This window comes from Puntigrus tetrazona, chromosome 1 (genome assembly GCF_018831695.1).
Source record: "Puntigrus tetrazona isolate hp1 chromosome 1, ASM1883169v1, whole genome shotgun sequence".
In the NCBI taxonomy this organism is placed as follows: domain Eukaryota; kingdom Metazoa; phylum Chordata; class Actinopteri; order Cypriniformes; family Cyprinidae; genus Puntigrus; species Puntigrus tetrazona.
This window is the reverse complement of record NC_056699.1, coordinates 26,787,164-26,808,915: the sequence shown is the minus strand read 5'-3', so window position 1 is coordinate 26,808,915 and position 21,752 is coordinate 26,787,164. Positions and strand designations below refer to the sequence as shown.

Here is a 21,752-nt window from a genome sequence, read left to right as displayed (position 1 = left end):
CTTACATTTAAAGGCACTTATTTTCCCAACCATGAAAATATTAAATATGAATCTGTCTCATCCTCGTGTCAGCAGTGAGGACGTGATGCCGTCTGATCTGGAGTTGGGTCGGGTGGCCAATAACGTCCAGGAGCTGCTGTACACGGCCTCAGACGTCAGTCATGACCGCTGCGTCAAAGTGCTCATGACACGGGCCAAGGTACACACACACACACCGGTTTGATCACTGTATTGGATCGCTGCTTTCAAATCTCCTAAACCACCAAATTCCTTCAGCCTTCCCCTGAATGCTTTACATAACGCTGACGTGTGTGTGTGTGTGTGTGTGTGTGTGTGTGTGTGTGCGCGCAGGACGGCTCTCTGGAGCGTCTGAGCTCGTCAGAGTTCGTGTGTCTGAGTCAGGCGGTGGAGTCGTTCGTGTCGGACACCGAGGAGCTGTGCGGGCGGCGCAGCGTGAGCCTGAGGGGGGCGCTGCAGAGCCAGGCCTACCGCTTCGTGCAGCGCTTCCACGAGGAGCGCAAGACTAAACTCAGGTACAGCCGCTGTCAGTGAAGGAGCGCACAGAGCTGTCAGATCTCAGGGAGTCACTCACCCCTGTGTGTGTGTGTGTGTGTGTGTGTGTGTGTGTGTGTGCGCGTACAGTCTGCTGCTGGATAACGAGCGCTGGAAGCAGGCCGAGGTCCCCGCTGAGTTTCAGGATCTGGTTGACTCCATCGCTGACGGACGCATCACTCTGCCCGAGCGCAAACCCTCTGGTAGTAAACCCTCCTTCACTGTCACAGCTTCTTACTGCTTCTCGTTTATTGGCCTTTCATACATTTATTTTCAGGGATCCGGTGTTTCTGTACTTATACAGATTTCGGTCTTCATTTCTGAATAAATTATTATTATACCATACAATAATAATATACAATAAAAATATATATTTTTATTGACATTATTATTATTATTATTATTACTACTTATTATTTTAAAATAGTATTTTACAATACTTTCAGAAATGTTTTTTCCATATTTGTGTGGATTTATAGTTATTATATATATATATATATATATATATATATATATATATATATATATATATTATTGCAGTATAGAAAAGTTGTTTTTTTATCATTTATTATTGCAATGTATTATTAAATGTTTTATGTATAATATAATTTACTGTGTATTACATATTTGCACAGATTTCTGTATTAATAAATTATTTAACAGTAATAATAATATTACTACTAATAAAATATTGTTCTGATTGTTATTTTTATTACCTATAAAACCATTTGTTAACAACAAATCAAAGTTATTATTAGTATAATGTACAATAATATTAATATTTTTATTTATATAATTAAAAGCTTTTTTTTGTTTGTTTAAACCTGGCGTCCTGTTATTCAGGTGTACTTGGTTGTAGAAAAGTCTTGTGTGTCTCTCAGGGTCCGAGGACAGGAAGCCCAGTGAGTTTCTGTTTGTGGACGGGCAGAAGTATGCCGTGGTGGGGTGAGTATTCAGTGCCCGAGCTTCCTCTCACCGCCAGGTCCTTCTAGTCACTATTGTGACCTTTAACCTTTTTGTGTCCTCTGACAGGACGGTGCTGCTGCTGATACGGATGTTTCTGGAGTACTGCCAGTGTGTGAATGACATTCCCTCCATCACCACCGACATCCTCACACGCCTCGCTGACCTGCTCAAGGTGTGTGTGTCTGTGTCTGTGTCTCTATCTCTGTGTGTGTGTGTGTGTGTGTGTCTGTCTGTGTCTCTGTGTGTGTGTGTCTGTCTGTGTCTCTGTGTGTGTGTGTCTGTGTGTGTCTCTATCTCTGTGTGTGTGTGTGTGCCTGTGTCTGTGTCCATTTTTCTGTCTGTGTCTCTGTCTCTGTGTCTGTTTCTGTGTGTGTGTCTGTTTCTGTGTCTATGTCTCTATCTGTGTGTCTCTCGGTCTGTGTGTGTGTGTGTGTGTGTGTGTGTGTGTGTCCTGTTCAGTTCATACAGCTGCGGGCTGCAATGTGACATCACTGGACTGACAGGTTGTGCTTTGTTTCTATGGCGACAGCACTTCAACTCCCGCAGCTGTCAGCTGGTGCTGGGGCCGGGAGCTCTGCAGGTGGTCGGCCTGAAGACCATCACCACCAGAAACCTGGGTGAGAGCACACACACACACACACACACACACCAGAAACCTGGGTGAGAGCGCACACACACACACACACACACACACCAGAAACCTGGGTGAGAGCGCACACACACACACACACACACACACACACACACACCAGAAACCTGGGTGAGAGCGCACACACACACACACACACACACACACCAGAAACCTGGGTGAGAGCGCACACACACACACACACACACACACACCAGAAACCTGGGTGAGAGCATGCACACACACCACATCTCACCTACAACCCTCAATCTGACAGAAAAACCCCATGTGGCTAATACCGTTCACCTGAAAAGATCATAATTTGAAGAAATTAAATTTCTTAAATGGTATAACAAAAGTCCTAATTATCAGTTTTAGAGTTCTTAAGTTCAGTATTTAGGTTTTAGCATCAGTGCAATAAAGTCCATTGGCTGTCTTTTAAACTGGTTATCACATCATATAATTCATATATATTGATAAATTAACCCAAAAACCAATTTCAGCGTTTAATAAAACATGTCTAGCATTTTAAACATGCAATCTGAGATGCAGCATCTATTTATGTTTTATTGCGTGTGTGTGTGTGTGTGTGTGTGTGTGTCCTCAGCTCTGGCGTCTCGCTGTCTCCAGCTGGTGGTTCACTACATCCCTGTGATCCGAGCACACTTTGAGACCAGACTGCAGCCCAAACAGTACAGCATACTGAGACACTTCGGCCACATCACCAAGGTATAGGTCCTCACAGCCACAGGCCCCTGAGCGCCGGCGCCGGCAGCTGTCTCACGCTCTGCTCACTCTCTCCTCAGGACTACAACGATCACATCGCAGAGATCTCCGCTAAGCTGGTGGCCATCATGGACAGCATGTTTGAGAAGGCTCTGTCGAAGGTGGGTCAGGAGCTCTGAGCTCTCGGGGGGTGTTTAGGGTGTACCTCGGCTGAAGCGTGTTTGTTCTCTGCAGTATGAGGTGAAGGCGCCGATGCCGTCCGCCTGCTTGCGTAACGTGTGTAAACAGATGGCCAAAATGCACGAGGCCATTTATGAGCTCTTACCGGAGGAGCAGACGCAGGTGAGGCGAGAGCGTGATGTTTGAGCCGTCAGCGTGAACCCAGACGATCAGCTCAGGGAGTTTATTGTGTGTGTGTGTGTGTGTGTGTGTGTGTGTGTACTCGCAGATGTTGTTCCTCAGGATAAACGCCAGCTTTAAGCTGCATGTGAAGAGACAGCTAGCGCGGCTAGGAGTCATCAATGATGGAGGACCTCAGTACGGGTGAGTGTGTCTAGGACAACTACAAAATGATGCTTACATTTTAAAGTAGAGGTTATATGCTGTAGTGCATATTATTTATTGTATTCATAATATTTAATGTTATCTACCTAATATATGCATAAATATAATATAAATTTCACTCTCTGTCTGTCTCTCTCTCTCTCTCTCTCTCTCTCTCTCTCTCTCTCTCTCTCTCTCTCTCTCTCTCTCTCTCTCTATGTCTCTCTCTCTCTCTCTCTCTCTCTCTCTCTCTCTCTCTCTCTCTCTCTCTCTCTCTCTCTCTCTCTCTCTCTCTCTCTCTCTCTCTCTCTCTCTCTCTCTCTCTCTCTCTCTCTCTCTCTCTCTCTCTCTCTCTCTCTCTCTCTCTCTCTCTCTCTCTCTCTCTCTCTCTCTCTCTCTCTCTCTCTCTCTCTCTCTCTCTCTCTCTCTCTCTCTATGTCTCTCTCTATGTCTCTCTCTCTCTCTCTCTCTCTCTCTCTCTCTCTCTCTCTCTCTCTCTCTCTCTCTCTCTATGTCTCTCTATGTCTCTCTCTCTCAGGCTGGTGATGGTGGACGTGGCGTTTTACTCGGAGAACGTGCAGGCTCTGCGCTCTCTGGAGCGTCTGGACTTAAACATGCCGGAGATCTGGGAGCAGAAGAGGTGATGACGGACAGCTAGTCTCGGCCAATCAGGCCTCTCCGTCACTCCTGCCATCTCAGTGACCAGCTCCGAGGTCGGTGGACAAACAGACTGACGCTCTCCACCTCCTGTGCTGACAGGACAGGCTTCTACAGAGACCAAATCAGGACAAGCTGGAGGGTTGATCAGTCGCCGCTGGGAATTGTGGGGAATGTTGTTTTGTTGCCGGAGACTCGTCCTCAGTGCCTCCTTCAGTACCGCCACTACAGTGCAACTTTCCCTTCGTGTGCAATTCTGATTATTGTTGTTATTATTGCTGAATTATTTAATCACAGAGGAATCATGAAATGGTTATTTATTTTAATCAATTTTGATGTTGGTTGATCAATCATGTTTTTGTTTTTTTTTGTTTTTTTCCACGTGAAGCTTTCAGGTCATAACGGCCAGAAGGAGAACTAATACTAAAAAGGGTTTTAAACACATTTCGCTGACTACTTCTTTGACTTTCCACCCACATTTTTTTTTTTTAGTGGCTGCTTTTGGTTTCGTGTTCAAGGCCGCTGAGTCGAAGTGTTAAAACTCTGAAGGAATTCTGGTCCAGGTTTTTCAGGAGAATCTGACTATTTAAAAGAGGTTTATATGTGTACATGAAGAAGATCTGCTGTACTCATCTTCAATGAAATCAAATCAAATCTTTTACAGTAATCAGGATTAGATGAGTGCTGCAAAACAATGAATCACATCCAAAATAAACGCTTTTTGTTTACAATACGTGTGTGTGTGTGTGTACTGTGTATATTTATTATTTATATTTAAATACACATACACGTGTATATCAAAGAAGAATGTTATAGTAACGTATTAAATATATTTCTAATATTAATATATGCATGTAAATATTTCTAAAATGTGTGTGTATTTATATATACATAATAAATATGCACGGTACACATACATCTTTTATTTTAGATGTGATTAATCGTTCAGCACTAGATGCAAACTATTGAAGATGGTGTTTAAACTCACCCCCAGAAGAGAAAGAGAAACCGTCTGAAAGTGAAAGATCTTTACATCTTTATAGTTTCCTGTCCATGCAGACTAAAGCGTACGCAGTGTTACTTTAACCCGATGTCATGTGAGTAAATCGAGGCTTGCGGTCGGTCGGTGTGAATGGTTTTCAATCACATCTTGTTTTGCTGAGTTTCTGTTCAGGAGGATCCACGTATCGCTTTAACACTCGTTCTGTCCGGTTCAAAAGTGCCTAACCTTTTATTTGGTATCAAACTGACTCAAACTGTACATTTGTGGGCTACAGTGCCTAGTCTGTTCGTGTGTGTGTGTGAGTGTGTATGAGTGTGTGTTTCGAGGGCCCTTGTTGCGGCAAAGAAATATACTGATGGGAAACTCTTGTGGCATGTTTGACCTTTTAAAATGTGGTACTTTTTATTATTAATAAAGCCACGGTGAACATAAATAGTGTTGCTGGTTTGTGCATGTTACTTGTAGGCTGCGTTAACTAGTCCTTCTTAACTAGTCCTTCTTAACTTTTTATTTATCCTGCATTCCAGTTAGTGTAAATCAAGCTGCAATTAGGTTGTTTTTTATTAACTAAAAAAGATATAGCTAAATCACATGATAAAAGCATGCTTTATATACATTAATAAAATACAGATTTATCTGGTTTTGCCAATAAACCCCTAAAATGTAAATAGAAATCATATCAGTCTTAAATATAGTTTGCGATTTAATCAGTACAATTAAGCCTATTTTTCCATTATTTATTTGTAATTAATTATAGATATTTATAGTTATATCACACAAAAATAGAACTGTAATATAATAATAATAAAATATAATTTATCTTAAATAGACATTTATTAACGTCATCCAGGAAAGACTTTTATTTTAAATATAATCCTAAACGTTTTGGAGACTTTTATTCTATGTCGTGTCCTAAGTCTCTCTGTTTCCGGTTGCGTTCAAGCGATAGAAAATGGCTCAAGGCAAACAGAAATTTAAAGCGCAACGACCCGGAGGAGCTAAAAAGCAACAACAGAAGCCGAAAGGACCGAAGAAAGGAGGTAAAAGTCATTATGTTTGTGAGAAGTGTACAACTCTAAAACGGCGTTAAACACACGCGTCTTATTAGCGAGCACGTTTGAGCCCGCGTTTCCGCGCATGCGCGCTTCACTTTGATCTCATCCTCAAATCCTCTTTATTCCAGGAAGGATCATCGCTCCCAAAAAAGCTCAGGTGGTCCAGCAGCAGAAGCTGAAGAAGGTAAACTTTCAGCTCGCTTTTGAAAGCATCCCGTGTCAGATATAGCATGGGTTTGACCGAGCGCGCTTGTGGTGCAGGGTTTGGAGGTGGCCATCAGGAACAGGATTGAGCACGAAGTCACGCAGAAGGCCAGCACGTCCCTTCACAAGAAACTGAGCGTGCTGAAGACTCCCGCGGGGAAGAGCGGCGGCGCTGGACCTCCAAAACCCGGACCATCCAAGTCCACCTGACACCAGAACACTGCGGGGCCATGGACCGCCGCTAGAGGGCGCCACCGCGCTATAAATATAAATACGTTCACTACTTTCTGTGATAGGTTTATTTTTAGAAACAGCAAAATATGGTGTGGAATATGACGTATGTGATCTTTTAGACTGTGCTTATATTTATGCAATAAAACGAGAGAGCATCGTTAGCTTTCATGATGCCTAAATTGTAACTTTTTTTTTGGTCGTGGGAAAGCAAAGCGGTTAATATATTTATAATTATACGCGACTCTGGACCGCAAAAGGAGGGATGTGTTTTCAAACATCGATGTGTGGTCTGTTAGGATGCCGGAGATGCAAAAATCTGGATGGTGCAAAAAAAAAAAAAAAAAAAAAATCTATATATTGAGAAAATCACATTTAAAATTGTCCAAATGAATTCTTAGCAATGCACGTTAATCAAAAATAAAGTAGCAAATTTTCAACACATCGTCATGGGACATGAGCTTTGCTTTATATATATTTTTAATGTTGCCCCTTACAATGTACTGTTGGCTAGAAATATCATTACCACTGGTTTAGAGTCATATATAATGTTTTCCTCTCTTAGGTCGCCCCCATTCAGTCTTTTTTAGGCCAAAAAGGTCGAACAGGCCTGATTTATTACCTTTGGCTCTCAGCATATGATCGACAGCAAAACACTGACTCAGACAACTTTATTAGCTTTAAAGATATAAAGGCAAAGTGAGCACTTCTAGATGTTTAAACGATGACTGCACTACATCTCCTAGCTGGCCGTAGCGGAGGCGTAGACGCTCACAGGACTCGGAGAGGCTGCTGGCTGTAAGAGGAGCGCAGGAAGCGAGGGAACGAGTCTTTAGCCATCAGGGAGAAGATGCGCCGCTGGGCCTGGAGGAAGGTGTCCGCCGCGGGCTCCTCCATCAGCCCCACCAGCGCCTCGCGGGTCTCGCTGTCCAGGTTCACCTGAGAGAGGAAACCGGCAACTTCTCACAAACCATGAGGAAGAAATCGCTTTTTTTTATTAAAAAAATGGAGGCCTAGTTTTGGTAATACGGTAATTTTTTTTTTTATAATTTTTTTCTCTCCATATATATATATATATATATATATATATATATATATATATATATATATATATATATATATATATATATATTTGTTGTTAGACATAATTGCATAATTGTGTAGACATAAATCTCAGTGAATTATTACAATTAATGACAAAAGGAACATTTGGAGATGTAACCCGACACAAAAGATACAGCAAAAGATAGAAATAAGTAACCCAGAGCCATTTTTGTTAATGCTAGTGCTCTAATGATTTGGTCCCCCTGTACATCAATGCATCATTACACAGATTTACATAAAAATATATTCATATTACGTTTCGGTAGTTGTTATAATAACACGGTGCGATCTATATAGTGATAAGTAAAATAATTACACAAACGTCTCACCTCTCGAGGAGCGTCAGGGTCGACGAACTGCTTGAAGATGTTCTGGGCTCGCGCCGCCAGTCTGGAGCCGGAAGTGCTCTTGTAGTCCTCGCAGGCCAGCCAGAACTCCAGGTTCTCCTCGCTGAACTCGGAGCGCAGGAACCCGCGGAACGCCTGGATGCCCGCTGCACAGAAAAAAAAAGCCCGTTTAGTGGAGAGAAGACGAGACCTTCGGAAATCGTTCAGAGAGTCGTCTCACGCTTGCTGCTGAGCAGAGACTCCAGGTCCTGAGGCGCCTTCTCCTCGGTCGCTCTGAAGAAAACGGCAGGTGATAACTTAATTATTTGAGGAGATTCCTGTACACCTAATCGACGGCATTTGTGACATGATATTGATTGTACGCGGATTAACATTAATTTAATTCCGCACTATATTCAACGGTCAAAATGTAACGGTCGTTTTAGGGCTTGCGTACGTTGCGTTGTCACGGCAACGGCGCTTTAAAATCGGCTGTGACTATTTTTCCCGCCAGCATTAACACACGTGTTGTCTACAGAAACGTTAAAAAAATCGGGAAAAGCTTTTTAACGTTTACAGATCACTCCCAATCACAGATTCAAAGCATATTTAATAAAATAATACTTTGCGGGAATAATATAGTTAACAACGCCTTAACTATATCACAGTCAAGCGATTAATTGCATTCAAAATAAAAGTCTTTGTTTACGTTATATGTGCGTTTGTGCAGTGCATATATAATTAATATTTTTATAATATATAAATATATTTGCTATGTAAATATAACATGTTACAAAAACACATACATGCATGTGCATTTATTTATATACAGCCTACATAATAAATATAAACTGTACACTTATTATGTAAAAAATACTTTGGATTCGATTATTTTCCATTGTTGGATTTTTTTTTTTAGCACTTTCGAAATGATTATTTTTTAGCTGGTGAGTGGAAAAGCATTCAGTCAGAATCGTCTCGCTTCATGGTGAGGGAAAATACACTTTTCTTAGGCCTTATCTCTTTTCGTTTTTAAAGAAAAGTGAGGACAGTGTAAATGATTTATTGGTCATCATCCTTCTTCCTCGGCTGCACGCTGAGCTTCACATGAGAGCGCTGCACGTCTGTTACCTGTGTTTGTAAACCCACTCCTGCTTCTCGGCCAGGTGGGACAGTTTGACCCTCATGCCCTTCGCCCTGAAACATCAAAGCGCAGTGTCACATCCGTACAAGCGTCATGGCATCTTTCCAAAAGCGATGCTACTCACCTCTCCAGGCACGAGGAGGGGATGCCTGACAGCCCCTTGCACATCACGCAACGTCCGAAAGAGCCTCAAAGAATGGACCGAAAGTCTCCGGCTCGGCTCGGCTCCCTCGGTCTCTTATATAGCGCCGCTAATCTGATCTGGGATCGTGAGACAACACAGACAGCTGCCAGGTGAGAACGCCGCACAATGGCCGCCCGCCTCGCAATCAGTGCCGATCGACATTGTCCAGTCTCTGCGGACAGCAGCTGTCGGCGCTTTTCTTCAGAAAGCCTTTATCCTCGAGCGCGTCACCTGTATTTGTGCCGGCGAGCGCTGACTGAAGGCGACAGGTGCGCTTTAGGTTATCTGTTCTGCTCATCGGCTCACAGGGTAGCTTGTTTCCATGCAGCCGCGGTCGAGCTATGACTGTCGATCGTTTCGATAGAGATAATGCATTTAGAGGTGAACTTCATTGTGGGCTTCCCTGAGCGAAGTGGACCAGTAAGGCGCTTGGGGAATGGACTCAAATCACCAGAAAAGCAGTCCGAGCAACTGGTGCACTATGTTTAAAGTCCAAGGGTCAGGAAGGTCATGCAGAAAGGTCTCGATCTGTCCGTTCCTCTGAAGCTGCATAGAGTTTGTGTAGATGAACACTTCTACTAATGCATTCACAAGGTTTTTGGGTGAATCCTTTAAGGTGGTCAGACCGGTTTGTGCCAGGTCTAACCCAGCTGAGACGGTCTATTCAAATACTGCCTGGTATTTTTAGCTGATCTAGGCCATAATAAGTAGATTGCACAATCTAACCAGCAAAACCTCCTTAGGATCTCTCATAGATGTGCTTCTTTCAGTTCGGGGTGTTCTTAAAAGCTAGCACTTCTACCGTACGTGACCCTGGGCCACGAAACCTGGCGTAAGGAGCACGGGGACACTCGCAGGAAAGGCCAACGATGAATGGGTCAAAGTTAGCCATTTTTCTTTTATGCCAAAAATCATTTAAGGTGTAGTTAAAAAAAAACAACTCTGTCATCATTCGCTCACCCTCGAGTGTTTCCAAATCTGTATTAATTTCTTTGTTCCACCGACAAGATATTTCGTAACCGGGCCGTGTTGGGTCACCATTGACTTCCATAGTATTTTTTTTTTTTTCCTACTATGGAAGCCAATGGTGACCCAAAGCAGCCGGTTACTAAATATCTTTCTTTGTGTTCGTCGGAACAAAGAAATTAATACAGATTTGGAAACACTCGAGGGTGAGCGAATGATGAGAAAGTTTTCTATTTTGGGTGAACTGTTCCTTTAAGTAAAGAACATGTTCTATGAATATATTTTGTACATTTTCTACTGTAAATATATATTTAACTTTAACAATATGCATAGCTAAGAACTTGGACAACTTTAAAGGCGATTTTCTCAATATTTTAAATTTTTTGCACCCTCAGATTTCTTATTTTTCGAGCCAAATGCTGTCCTATCCTAACAAACCTCACACGGAGAGCTCATTTATTCAGTTGCACAGGGTCACATATGGTCTTCTGCTCATGATTATGTGTTTGATAGGAGTCGTCAGATACTCTGAACAAAAAAATAAAAATACTTTGAATATGCTGCTGCCACGCAAACCCACTTCCTCCTGCTAAACCTTATAAATTCTTCATGAACCCTCAGGAAGTGACTTCATAAGCCGTGCAGCCTGAATCAAAATAACCGGTCACCCCTGCGAGGAGAATATCGTGTTCGTTTTGCGTGACAGAAGACGGTCACTGAGGGCCGATCTTATCTGTGTGCGTGCGTTTATCTGCAGAGTCACTGGAGAAGTGACCGCTTTCTCGATTTAAGGCGCTCTCTCTGCTCGGGACCGGGATATTTAGGGTCATATGTCGGCAGAAGGAAGCCCCTCCTGAGGGTGTAATCCGAAGCCACTGTTACATCGCCGCAGTCCTCGGGTTTCACACATGTTTTGACGCACAAGGACAGCGCGGCGCTTCATCTCGCCTTAAAATGTCGCAATGCCCGCGGACAAGAAACGGCTAGCGCGCGGCTCTCTTGGAAAAGTGCACCGTTCGCGCTCGCGCACGCTTCCTGGTTCGCGTGCGGAGCAGCTGCTCGACGCCGACTCTCGGGACGCGGCGCGGGGGTTTGTTTGTGCTCCTTTTCTGGACGCGTCTTCCGCCCGATGCGTCTCCGGGACTGACCGCGCGCGGGGAGCGTCATGTGGCGGGCGCGGTGCCAGGACAGCGGGGTCGAACCCGAGCGCGAGCGGCTCTGGGCCGAGCTCTTCGCGCAGCTGGATCTGAACAAGGACGGGCGGATCGACGTGAACGAGCTGCGCGTCGGACTCGCCGCGCGGGGGACGTCGTGGAGCTCGGTGGAGGAGGTACGGAGGGGGCCCAGTGCATGCAGTCATAACGGAAAGGTTTATGGTACACGATAACTGTCCGTGGATTTGACAGGAGATAAGATAATAACGTTGCACCGATAGGGCACGTGATCACCTGTTCGCTGAAAGCGAAGATGCCGCAGTACGCGATACGATCGCAGGCAGCCAGTCAGATTGGGTCTGATGCTTAATATTAAATATGGAACGTGATTCGGGCCAATGAGCTTTCGCAGTGGGCGTGGCTATCCCTCACTCGAAAGAAAAATTGCGTCGCAAACCGTGTTCTGTACATTATGTGCTTACGCTGTCCTCCCCACAGGCGCCTCTGTAATAGCGTACTTGTGCACTACTCTATGAGTTTTTGTAGTACGAATAGTGTGAGTAGTATGTGTACAGCTCCAAAACGAAAAAGCAAACTTTAAATAACCGGATGCTGCACTTAAATAACCGGAAACTAACAATGCAATTAAATCAGATTTTGACTGACATAATAACCTTATCAAATCCATGCACTACATACAGTGCGCATAGTGTGCAAGTGCGTAGTTTATAGTGCGTCATTTGGGACGCGGTTCATTTTTCAAAACTGAATGAAGCCATTTTCTGTGAATGTGCGAGATTTCCGGTTTATCATCGCTATAGTTAAATAACGCCAATAGTTCCACATTTGTGTTTGTACAAACTGGCGTGTCTATGATTAAGATAACAAGTTAGACTGATGTGAGAGCAGATATCTTTTCGCAACAGCTAAAATTACCGGAAGACTCGCACATTTAAGTGCATCAAAAGTAAGGCAAATTGGTTACCCCGAGTACATGCATTAGTATGCACTTCCCACACTGTCGCAGGTCAAAAATGGCGTAAAATAGTGCCGTAAATACATGTTAAATCACAATATTAAACATATGATAATGAAAACAGCAATTCAGGCTGAGATTTCACCGTGGATAGGCTGCACACACAATGCTCCAGAAATAGCAGACAAGCAACCCCCAAAAAAAGAAAACTCCTAAGGACTTGCTGGTTGGGATGCCTGATGTTCAGCTCAGATTAGACAGATGTGCTGGGGCCATTAGTGAGAGCATAACCCATTATGTAGAGTACATTATGTACTCGCTAACATACTCGCAATGTTTCGTATGATAAAAGTACGACCGCACAGCGGGATTCTTGTTTTCCAAGGCCTCCGTGTTGAGGTCAGGAGCAGGGCAGATGAGAGCACCGTGTTGCAGCACTAATGAACCAGTTTATGAGCTTAATAGTTAATGATCTCAAGGTCAGTGGCAGGAACGGAGGAAGGGCATCGGCACCCGCTGGCGCTACATCAACATCACAGGCTCTCCGGCTGACGTCTGAAATGAGGCTTTCCTGCAGACGAGTGCGAGTACATAAGTCAGGCGCCACTGTTTTTGGTCAAACTCTGGAGTTCTACATATCTAATCAGTGAGTTGCTTGCTAAACAGGTTATAGTGATCTAATGCTAGCAGGTCAAACCCGAGGCCCAGAAAACAATGAGAAACGGGTTCAAATTATGATCAAACAGATGTTAAATGTACCTTTGTTATCTAATCTCTTCACGGCATGCTGCACGCTGTTTCTCAGGAAGTTAGTTTTTTAGTTCAGCATTGTGTCGCTCCGTAAAAAGTCTATTGTGATACTTTTCAGGAAAAGTAGTGCACTACATTAATATTGCATTGCTTTCTGTCACCCGGGTTTAATTTTTACTTCAGTTAAAAGTTATATTTTTTAAAAGCTAGGGTGAAGTATAAGCCGCAGACTGAAGGAAGTGCATCTCAGATACATTCTTTTAAATATAATGCATTATTTGAAAAAAGATATCCTATTATGTTACTTGCAATGCATTACTGCCAACACATACAACAGTGTATAGTTCAGCTTTATTGATTAGACTAAGATCTGTTTTCCTGGGACGGTCTTGTGTCATAATGATTTCTGAAACTGATTTTGTCGAGTGCTTTGCTCTTTGAGGTTTGGACGCGTGCGCATGTGTTTGCATTTGCACTACGACCGATGATATTGGCGAGAAAGCAGTAAACCTCACACGCAGGCTCACGGAAACGCATGTGGGCTGCGGACTGTGCAAAAGGTCGGCGTCTTGGAGCGGATCCATGTGAGAGTAAATGTCGCGTGACCGCTGGCAAGCATAAATAAACACAACAACACACACACGGGCATTTCGGAGCGGTCTGCCAGCAGAAGAGGATAAGCTAGTTAAATGAGTGAGCGTGGTTTGCCCCGTAACATACCGAGGATTGTGGGAACAATGGTCTGGTTTGAATGAGTTTCTCAGCGAGCTTAAAGTGACCGTGTCACGAATAATTAGAAAAAACCTGCTGACCCGAGTGGTTCAGTGCGGGTCGGTTTATTCAGTGTTTAATCACCGTAATACAGCAGTCTGGAGCTCCGAGACCTGCAGCGAAATGCCTGTGATCCTGTGCGTTTGCTCGGGACGCGTTCAGACACGTGTCGCGGGGAGGCACCCTGACAGAAACGTGTGGCGTTCATACCAAGAAACTCTCACAAAGTGCGCTTCAAGTCAGGTTTAAACGTCGGTTATTCAACCGGTTTATCTAGCGACTATGTGGGTTTAAAGTGTCTAGAAAGCTGCTGCTTTGTGCGCTTGGCTTTCTCTGTTTGTACAGTCATAATTATTTTGCCAATGCATTTAATCAAAAAAGAAATACACCTGTGTTTAGATTCAGTGATTGATGGTTGATGTTGGTGCTGTGGGCCGGTGGCTTTGCATGGTTTTAATGTGCTTTTCTCCTTCATTTGCACCCCATCCCACCTTTCCTAATGATCCCGGCATCCCTCTGTCCCTCCATCTCTCTCTCCCTCCCCCTCCGTGTCTCTGTATATGCCCTATATTCAGCAGATTGTACGAGCCGGAGATGTTAACCACGACGGTCAGCTGGATTTCGAGGAGTTCATCGAGTATCTGCGTTCACACGAGAAACGCCTTAGACTCATGTTTCGCAGCTTGGACCGAAACAATGACGGTTAGTTCCTGTCAACCCGTACAAAGCAAAATAGACAAAATATTGAATAAAATATATTTGTTAAAATGTGCAAAAACATATTAATGGACATATGATTTCTACAAGTATATATTTTTTGAAAATATATACTTAAAAATGTATTTACTAAAATATATTTATGTTATATATTATGTTCTGGGCTATTTTGCATATTAAAAAAATATAGTTTTTAAAATATAGAATTAAAAAAAAAAAAAATTTGAAATATAATTTGACTTTTTATGCATTTTCTTGCACCTGAAATAGATTTAGAAATATTTTGTATATTTAAATACATTTCCTTTAACAATATTGTTTTTTTTTGAGCTTTCTTGTTTGCAACACGTATTTAGCATATATTTAAAATATATTTAGGCTTTTTACATTTTACGGTCTGGGTAAATTTAAACTTATTTTGTCTTCCGGGAAACACGAAAGCATCTTCTGTAGCTCCTGAAGGTCAGTACTAAATAAAAAAAAGTGTGATATTTGTGCAAAATAAGAAAAAACGTACACATCTTCATTCTGTTCAAAAGTTTTCAACCCCCTGCACTTAATCTACGGCTTCCTTCTGGAGCATCAGCGTTTTGAACTTTCTGTAATAGTTGTAACAGTCCCTCTGTTGTTAGTTTCTCCTTGTATTTCAGTACGGTCATTGTTTGTTTTATAGGTGAACTGGACGTCGGGGAGATCCAGCAGTCGCTGCACAATCTCGGCGTGGACGTCACGCTGGAGCAGGCCGCCAAAATCCTGCAGAGGTCTGTGCTTTTGTGCTTCGTGTGTACGTAAAGTGCCTTTCAGAGGTGATATTCTGACGTGCGTTGCTTGTGACGTGTCGGTACAGCATGGATAAAGACCACTCCATGACCATCGACTGGGCCGAGTGGCGAGATCACTTCCTGTTTAACCCTCTGCACAACATGGAGGAAATCGCCCAGTACTGGAAGCACTCGGTGGTACGAAACAAAGACTGAGGTTTTCATGGCTGTAAATGGAGTCCCTCTCCTTGGGTAACTCTACTGATGCGTGTTTGTGTAGATGTTGGACATCGGAGAGCATTTGACGGTTCCAGACGAGTTCTCGGAGAAGGAGAAGCGGTCAGGGTTCGTGTGGCGTCAGCTGATGGCAGGAGCCGTGGCGGGGTCGGTGTCCAGGACAGGAACGGCGCCGCTCGACAGGCTCAAGGTCTTCCTGCAGGTGAGACGGCGCTAGTAGCCTTCAAACAATCAAACCATCTGATCTTTGATGCACGTTTAATGCCAGCTTCCCTTAAGAGCTTCCTTTCAAGGGTTGCTCGCAAGACACTTTCAGAGTAGTTCCTTCAATACAATCTAGCAAAAGCGAACAAGAACGGCAGGTCTTTTTATAAGATGAAACTGACTATAAGTATCCCTGATTATATATTTTTAAAATAATAATAATAATAATAATAATAATTGAAAAAACGTAGTTTCGTTTTTATTTTGATGTTTTGTTTTAATTTAAATTTTATTTAATTTAAAGTTTTAGTCATTTTTTGCCTTTGTCATTTTATTAGTTTCATTTCTTAAATATGTCTATACAGTACTTATAGTTTTATTTCAGTTCCAGTTATTTTAGTATATTAAGCTAAAACTAAAAGAGTGAAAAAAGTTTAAAATACAAGTTTTAATGTGTTTAATGCTTGTTTTATTTCAGGTAATAAGTTCTGTTTGTTTAGATTGGGTTAAATAGTTTAAGTTTACTAAACCCTGAACCAAACCAACCAGCTACATGGTGAATTATTACAAACTTTAATGCAGAAATCTGACAAATAGACAAAGCCATTAATTCTGATAAGCTCTGTGAAATACAGGAGCAATATGAAGCTTTGAATGATTTAATGATGTTGATTGTTTAATGCAAAATATGCTTATGAATAATCATTTTAGTTAAGAGTGCAGTGTTGCTAGGATCCTGTGATTGGTGGACAGACTGCAGAATTATGGGTAATGTAGTGCACTGTTGAACATAATTATTTAAAAAATAAGAAATATTGTGAAAGCACAAACCATCATCAGTTAACAACCGTGCAGCTCACAGTAGCTCTGTCTTTTATTTTTGAAAATCAGTTCCTCTCTGGATAAAACGAAAGAAATTTTACTCTCTATATTTTCAGCACCACACTGACCCCTGGAGGCCGTTTAAGACACAGCAACGGAACGTTCTTTTTTAGTTATTATGTCTAGGTTAGGCTGAATCTTTGCATTAAGAATCATCTGAGTCCTGTGCTGATGTTCAGGTGCACGGGCAGAGCTCTGATAAGGGTAACGTGTGGCGCGGCCTGCGGGCGATGGTGAAGGAGGGCGGCCTGACTGCTCTGTGGAGAGGAAACGGCATCAACGTGCTGAAGATCGCACCGGAGACGGCCATCAAATTCCTGGCCTATGAACAGGTACGGCTCTGCCTTACACTCAGCTGTGTGAACAGAAGCCCAAAACTCAGCCCACTTCTGTGTGTGTGTGTGTGTGTGTGTGTGTGTGTGTGTGTGTGTGTGTGTTTGTGTGCAGATTAAGCGCTTGATGAGAGGCAGCAAAGAGGGAGGAACTCTGAAAGTTCATGAGAGATTCGTCGCTGGATCACTGGCTGGAGCTACGGCTCAAACTGTCATATACCCCATGGAGGTAAACACACACACACACAACGACAGCTGTGTCATGCACACACTGAACATCAGGGTCACTATACGTCAAGGCCTTGCTGTAAAAACACACACACACGTCTACATGTCCACTCACATGACCAAAGGCCCCGCTAAAGTCAGCGCTCTGCATCCAGACAATACCTGTATAGAAAGTTGTCTTTATAAAATATTTTTATTAGTTCAAAAATCTGTTTTAAATGTAGGCTTTTAACAAAAAACATTATAATAAATATATATGTGTATATGTGTGTGTATAATATATTTATGAACCTTTTTTATTTAAATATACAATAAAATGTATTAATTTTATTTTGTAATTTATTAATTAATTACTCCAATCTTCAGGGTCACTGATCATTCGGAAATCATTCTAAAACATTTCTGATCATTATCAATGTAAAAAAAATTTTTTTTTCTGTTCCTGTCCGTCTCCGTCGTTCTGTAGGTGCTGAAGACCCGTCTCACTCTCCGTAAAACCGGACAGTATTCGAGCGTGGCAGACTGCGCCAAGCAGATCCTGCAGAAGGAGGGCGTTCGGGCGTTTTATAAAGGATACCTGCCCAACATGCTGGGCATCATCCCGTACGCCGGCATAGACCTCGCCGTCTACGAGGTGTGTGTGGGTGGTCGTGTCGAGGATGGTTTCTTCATGAAGGCTCTTTCTCACACTGTCTGCTCTCTCAGACGCTGAAGAACTCCTGGCTGCAGCGGCACGCCGAGGGCTCGCCCGACCCGGGCGTCCTGGTGCTGGTGGGCTGCGGCACCGTGTCCAGCACCTGTGGACAGCTGGCGTCCTACCCGCTCGCCCTCATCAGGACACGCATGCAGGCGCAGGGTGAGACACCGTCCTTCCCAAGCTGTGCGGTGTATCTTTAAGAAAAAGGGGAGTTGGGCTTTTTCCCACCTTATCATTTTTCCCAGAATTAACGACATCAATTCAGCACATACGTTTTTTTAAATGCACATTTTAAGTTTATATAAAATATTGACATGTTCATCTGGTATTTTTAATGCAATATCCCAAAATTCACACTAAAATACTTCAGTAGTTAGTGATTTGTAACAGAAAAAAATCTAAACATGTAAAAACTTTTCATTACTTAAATATTTTAATAAATAAATAAATAAAATTAAACTAAAATAATATAATTAATTACACGCACACATACATATGAAATTTATTTTTATTAATAATAATAATATATATTATTTTATTACTTTTGCAATGTCAATTTAATTTAGTCTAGTTTAAAATAAAATATCTAAAACTGAATTTAAAATTGCTAAAAAAAAATTACAAAAACAGCTAATTGATTACATTTAAATAAAATAACTCAAAATGCAAATGAAATTCTTGTCATATATTTCTGGTTGTTGAAGTGATGGTTTGTGCTCTCCTGGTTCCTCAGCGTCAGTGAAGGGAGCTCCTCAGCTGTCCATGTCCACTCTCTTCAGGAACATCCTGGCTCAGGAGGGTGTGGTGGGACTCTATCGAGGCATCGCTCCTAACTTCCTCAAGGTCATCCCGGCGGTCAGCATCTCCTACGTCGTCTACGAGCACATGAGGAAAGTACTGGGAGTGGGAACCTGAGAGAAAAACACGGCTCTTCTGTGTGTAGAAAGATACGGTCAAAGACTTGTTTATTTAAGCCTGCAATATATATATATATTAAATCACTGGAGTTCACCAAAAAACATTAGATGTGAGATGGAGCGAGTCCAAACACTGAAATATGCAGAATCTAAGAGGTGCTGTTCTAACCCAATCCTGAATTACTGAGGTTCGTGATGTGCTCTTCGTGTGTGTTGTTGGTCAACAGGGCCCTGATATTCAGATATACAGGGTACGGCCCTCTGGATGCGGTAAAATGAACGACTGTGTGAGCATGTGCTGTACTGTACTGCGTGTGTGTGTGTGCCTGCGTGTGTGTGTTTAACCGAGTGCGCACTACTGAACTCCGAACGGGAATGGACAATAAACTAACTTGCTCCCTTTCAACTTACAGTACAATTGAAAGTGCCTCTGCTTCGAGAAACGCGTGTGTTTTATCTGTGGTCCAGTAATATGCCTCTTTTGCCGAACCCTGTGTGCTCCGAAATCACCATGACAACCAATCCAGAGTTCTAGAATCCTCCTCTGAGGATTCCGTAACTCAGCTTGAATAGTGCGCCCAAAAAAATGAACGTACTCGCCTTCGGGCCATCTGAAGCCTGGAACACACTACACTGTTTGCCCGATTTTGCCCCAAGATGATGCTAGTTGAAGAAATTTAGGGCCAGTCTGTAACTCAGATTTTTTTTTTTTCTATCAGACTTTGACTCCATCCAGTCGAAAGATTATCAGACGTGTTTGGTATTTTCAGCCAAATTTACAACACATTTGTTTTCATTTGTCACGCATCTCCTAGCAACAAGGCGCGTGATTGTGTAATGTAATAGTGTAGTGTATGAAGCCTAGATTTCATTTGTCATCATAAGTGTAACATCTAATGAGATTTTAAATGTTGGGCATTTTATTCCAGCCTTAAGACCTAAATGGGTTTGTTTTGTAATGGGAACATGCGCACCTGCTCACCAGTGGGTCCTCTGCAGTGAATGGGTGCCGTCAGAAGGAGAGTCCATAGAAAACACATATCCATCGTTAAACTTAACCATTAAGACATTAGATTTAAATATGCACAGAATTAGCAGCATTGAAATTGAAAAAAGTCCAGTTGCAGTGGATTTTTTTAAGCTGTTTGAGCTCTCTGACGGCACCCATTCACTGCAGATGCAATGCTACATTGATTTTTGGGTGAACTATTCCTTTAACCGATTATAAAATCCTGCACTGCGTCCCAGTTTGCACATTATCCACACTAAATAGTGTTAGGTCTCATTCATGAAACACATTTTTGTGTAAATTGTTCTCTCGTGACAATTTATTTACACAGTGTTTAATTGTGCTTGTGTTTCATGAACAACGCCTTCACAATAATTTTTAATTAATTTCCCAGTGAAGCATGCGTCCATGCATGTTTTTCTCCAGCTGATGTTGTCCCCCATCGGTGTAAGGTTTATGACGGTTTTCTTTTTGACTGTTTCAGGTAAAGAAAAGTATCGAGGGATGCGAGGCAGAAGTTGCCGCTGCAGTTTTTAAGTGTTTAACAAAGGGGTTTTGAATTTAGCTAGATGCTAATGCTAACAAGCAAACTGTAGATAAGTGGAATCGATGCACACTTAATGGCCCAACACTGGCATATCATTTTACTACAAACTCTTACTCTGTACTTTGTATTTTCAGTGAGCAGTGTAGGTATCAGAATTGGGACACAGCCCGGGAGTTTATATAGCTGTTAATACATGAGGTACTGCAGCCTGTGGTTTGGAGCAGAAAGCCTTATGGGGGTTTGTTTTTGTGATTCTTGACTCGTAGAACAGTAGCATTAAGCAAAAATACGACACTTCTAGGTCAGTGCTCTGTTTTATCGCCGACCGAGTTGATACAGTGTATGCGTTACAATAAAATAAAGATTCTGTGGTTTGCATAGAATTAGAGGATTATTTGTTCACAAAATTCTACGCAAGTTCAAGACTCAATTGGATTTTCGTTTCTTTTAATCTGTCCTTTAGCACTAGTAAATGTTCACAACACAAACTTTTAGCAGCTATATATGCATTTAAATGTTAGTCTTTATCTTCTGGGAAAACGGACCAAAGATATTGATGACATCATCCTGCACTCGCGGAGCGTATCCAATCAAGTGCTCTCAAGAACCACACCGTCTCTCCCACTTGGGAGACCGACACTGGCTATTTAAATATACAGTTATAGTTATACAGTAGTCAGCATGAGAAGTGGATCGAAACCTTACATCAAAGTTGTCTTAAAATCTAAAAAAAACTTTGATTCATTTTTTGATCCACTTCAGATGTTGACTAATAATACTAATAATGTCATCTGAGGGCCTGATTCAAAGAACAGGTTTAGCAAAAGAGCTAGTTTGTCAGATTTTAGTGAAAATAAGTCGGACTGTGTGAAATAAGCCCGGTTTATTTGGTAAACTTGTTTTATGAAACAGGCCCCTACTTTCGATAAAAGCGAAATATTTGGCATGTTTACATGGATTCTTTCAAATTTGCCCACAATTAGTGTGAAAAACACGTTTCCTTATTTTGGTGTTAACGAAAAATCATGTATGGTCATTATATATTTTATGTACTTTTCTTTGAAAGGAAACTAAAGTCTATTACTGAATGCATGTATGAGAATGTAAATTAAATTGAATTAAATTAAACTCTTCAGAGTCTTGACTGTCTTTATCACCATTATAACACCTCTTTGCTGTACGGAAACCGTACTTCACTAACCCATAAAAATGCCAAGAAAGTGCATCGAGCAGCAAAATAATATAACCACCAAGGTTAAACGGTCCTAAACATCCTATACG

At 42.1% G+C, this 21,752-nt stretch overlaps 4 protein-coding genes across 18 annotated transcripts in view; 3 read left to right on the top strand and 1 right to left on the bottom strand.

Moving 5' to 3' along the window:
• vps54 (VPS54 subunit of GARP complex) overlaps nt 1-5,508 on the top strand; it is a 15,764-nt gene extending 10,256 nt beyond the window's left edge. For 7 of the 11 annotated variants that reach the window (XM_043246354.1, XM_043246325.1, XM_043246318.1 and 4 more), the window contains 11 exons: nt 73-199; nt 352-533; nt 643-755; nt 1,434-1,497; nt 1,585-1,690; nt 2,048-2,135; nt 2,754-2,875; nt 2,953-3,033; nt 3,107-3,214; nt 3,321-3,415; nt 3,954-5,508. In XM_043246354.1, the coding sequence (XP_043102289.1) occupies nt 73-199; nt 352-533; nt 643-755; nt 1,434-1,497; nt 1,585-1,690; nt 2,048-2,135; nt 2,754-2,875; nt 2,953-3,033; nt 3,107-3,214; nt 3,321-3,415; nt 3,954-4,059 (1,192 nt within the window). In that variant the 3' untranslated portion in view covers nt 4,060-5,508. The remainder of the gene's footprint in view (nt 1-72; nt 200-351; nt 534-642; nt 756-1,433; nt 1,498-1,584; nt 1,691-2,047; nt 2,136-2,753; nt 2,876-2,952; nt 3,034-3,106; nt 3,215-3,320; nt 3,416-3,953) is intronic. The other 4 variants (XM_043246334.1, XM_043246309.1, XM_043246300.1 and 1 more) reach the window with 2 other exon arrangements.
• A 453-nt stretch (nt 5,509-5,961) lies between these two features.
• On the top strand, nt 5,962-6,736 carry c1h19orf53 (chromosome 1 C19orf53 homolog). Its single transcript, XM_043238058.1, has 3 exons — nt 5,962-6,115; nt 6,259-6,314; nt 6,392-6,736. The coding sequence occupies exons 1-3, from the start codon at nt 6,028-6,030 to the stop codon at nt 6,542-6,544; spliced, it is 297 nt and encodes a 98-aa protein (XP_043093993.1). The 5' UTR covers nt 5,962-6,027; the 3' UTR covers nt 6,545-6,736.
• Nucleotides 6,737-7,221: 485 nt separating this feature from the next.
• Nucleotides 7,222-9,465, bottom strand: si:ch211-196h16.12 (regulator of G-protein signaling 5). Its single transcript, XM_043238012.1, has 5 exons — nt 9,264-9,465; nt 9,127-9,192; nt 8,237-8,289; nt 7,999-8,162; nt 7,222-7,504 (listed from the first exon to the last, which is right to left on the bottom strand). The coding sequence occupies exons 1-5, from the start codon at nt 9,305-9,307 to the stop codon at nt 7,337-7,339; spliced, it is 495 nt and encodes a 164-aa protein (XP_043093947.1). The 5' UTR covers nt 9,308-9,465; the 3' UTR covers nt 7,222-7,336.
• Nucleotides 9,466-10,901: 1,436 nt separating this feature from the next.
• slc25a23a (solute carrier family 25 member 23a) lies at nt 10,902-21,608 on the top strand. Of its 5 annotated transcripts, XM_043246843.1 has the most exons (12): nt 10,903-11,619; nt 14,516-14,642; nt 15,331-15,418; nt 15,505-15,616; nt 15,699-15,857; nt 16,921-17,073; nt 17,189-17,302; nt 17,768-17,935; nt 18,007-18,157; nt 18,732-18,888; nt 19,143-19,166; nt 20,409-21,608. In XM_043246843.1, exons 1-12 carry the CDS (start codon nt 11,455-11,457, stop codon nt 20,410-20,412), a joined length of 1,422 nt encoding a protein of 473 aa, XP_043102778.1. In that variant the 5' UTR covers nt 10,903-11,454; the 3' UTR covers nt 20,413-21,608. The 5 variants fall into 5 exon arrangements, with proteins under 5 accessions (XP_043102760.1, XP_043102778.1, XP_043102769.1 ...); XM_043246825.1 differs by having other exon boundaries at nt 10,902-11,619; nt 19,143-21,608; XM_043246834.1 differs by having other exon boundaries at nt 14,519-14,642; nt 19,143-21,608.
• Nucleotides 21,609-21,752: the final 144 nt, after the last annotated feature.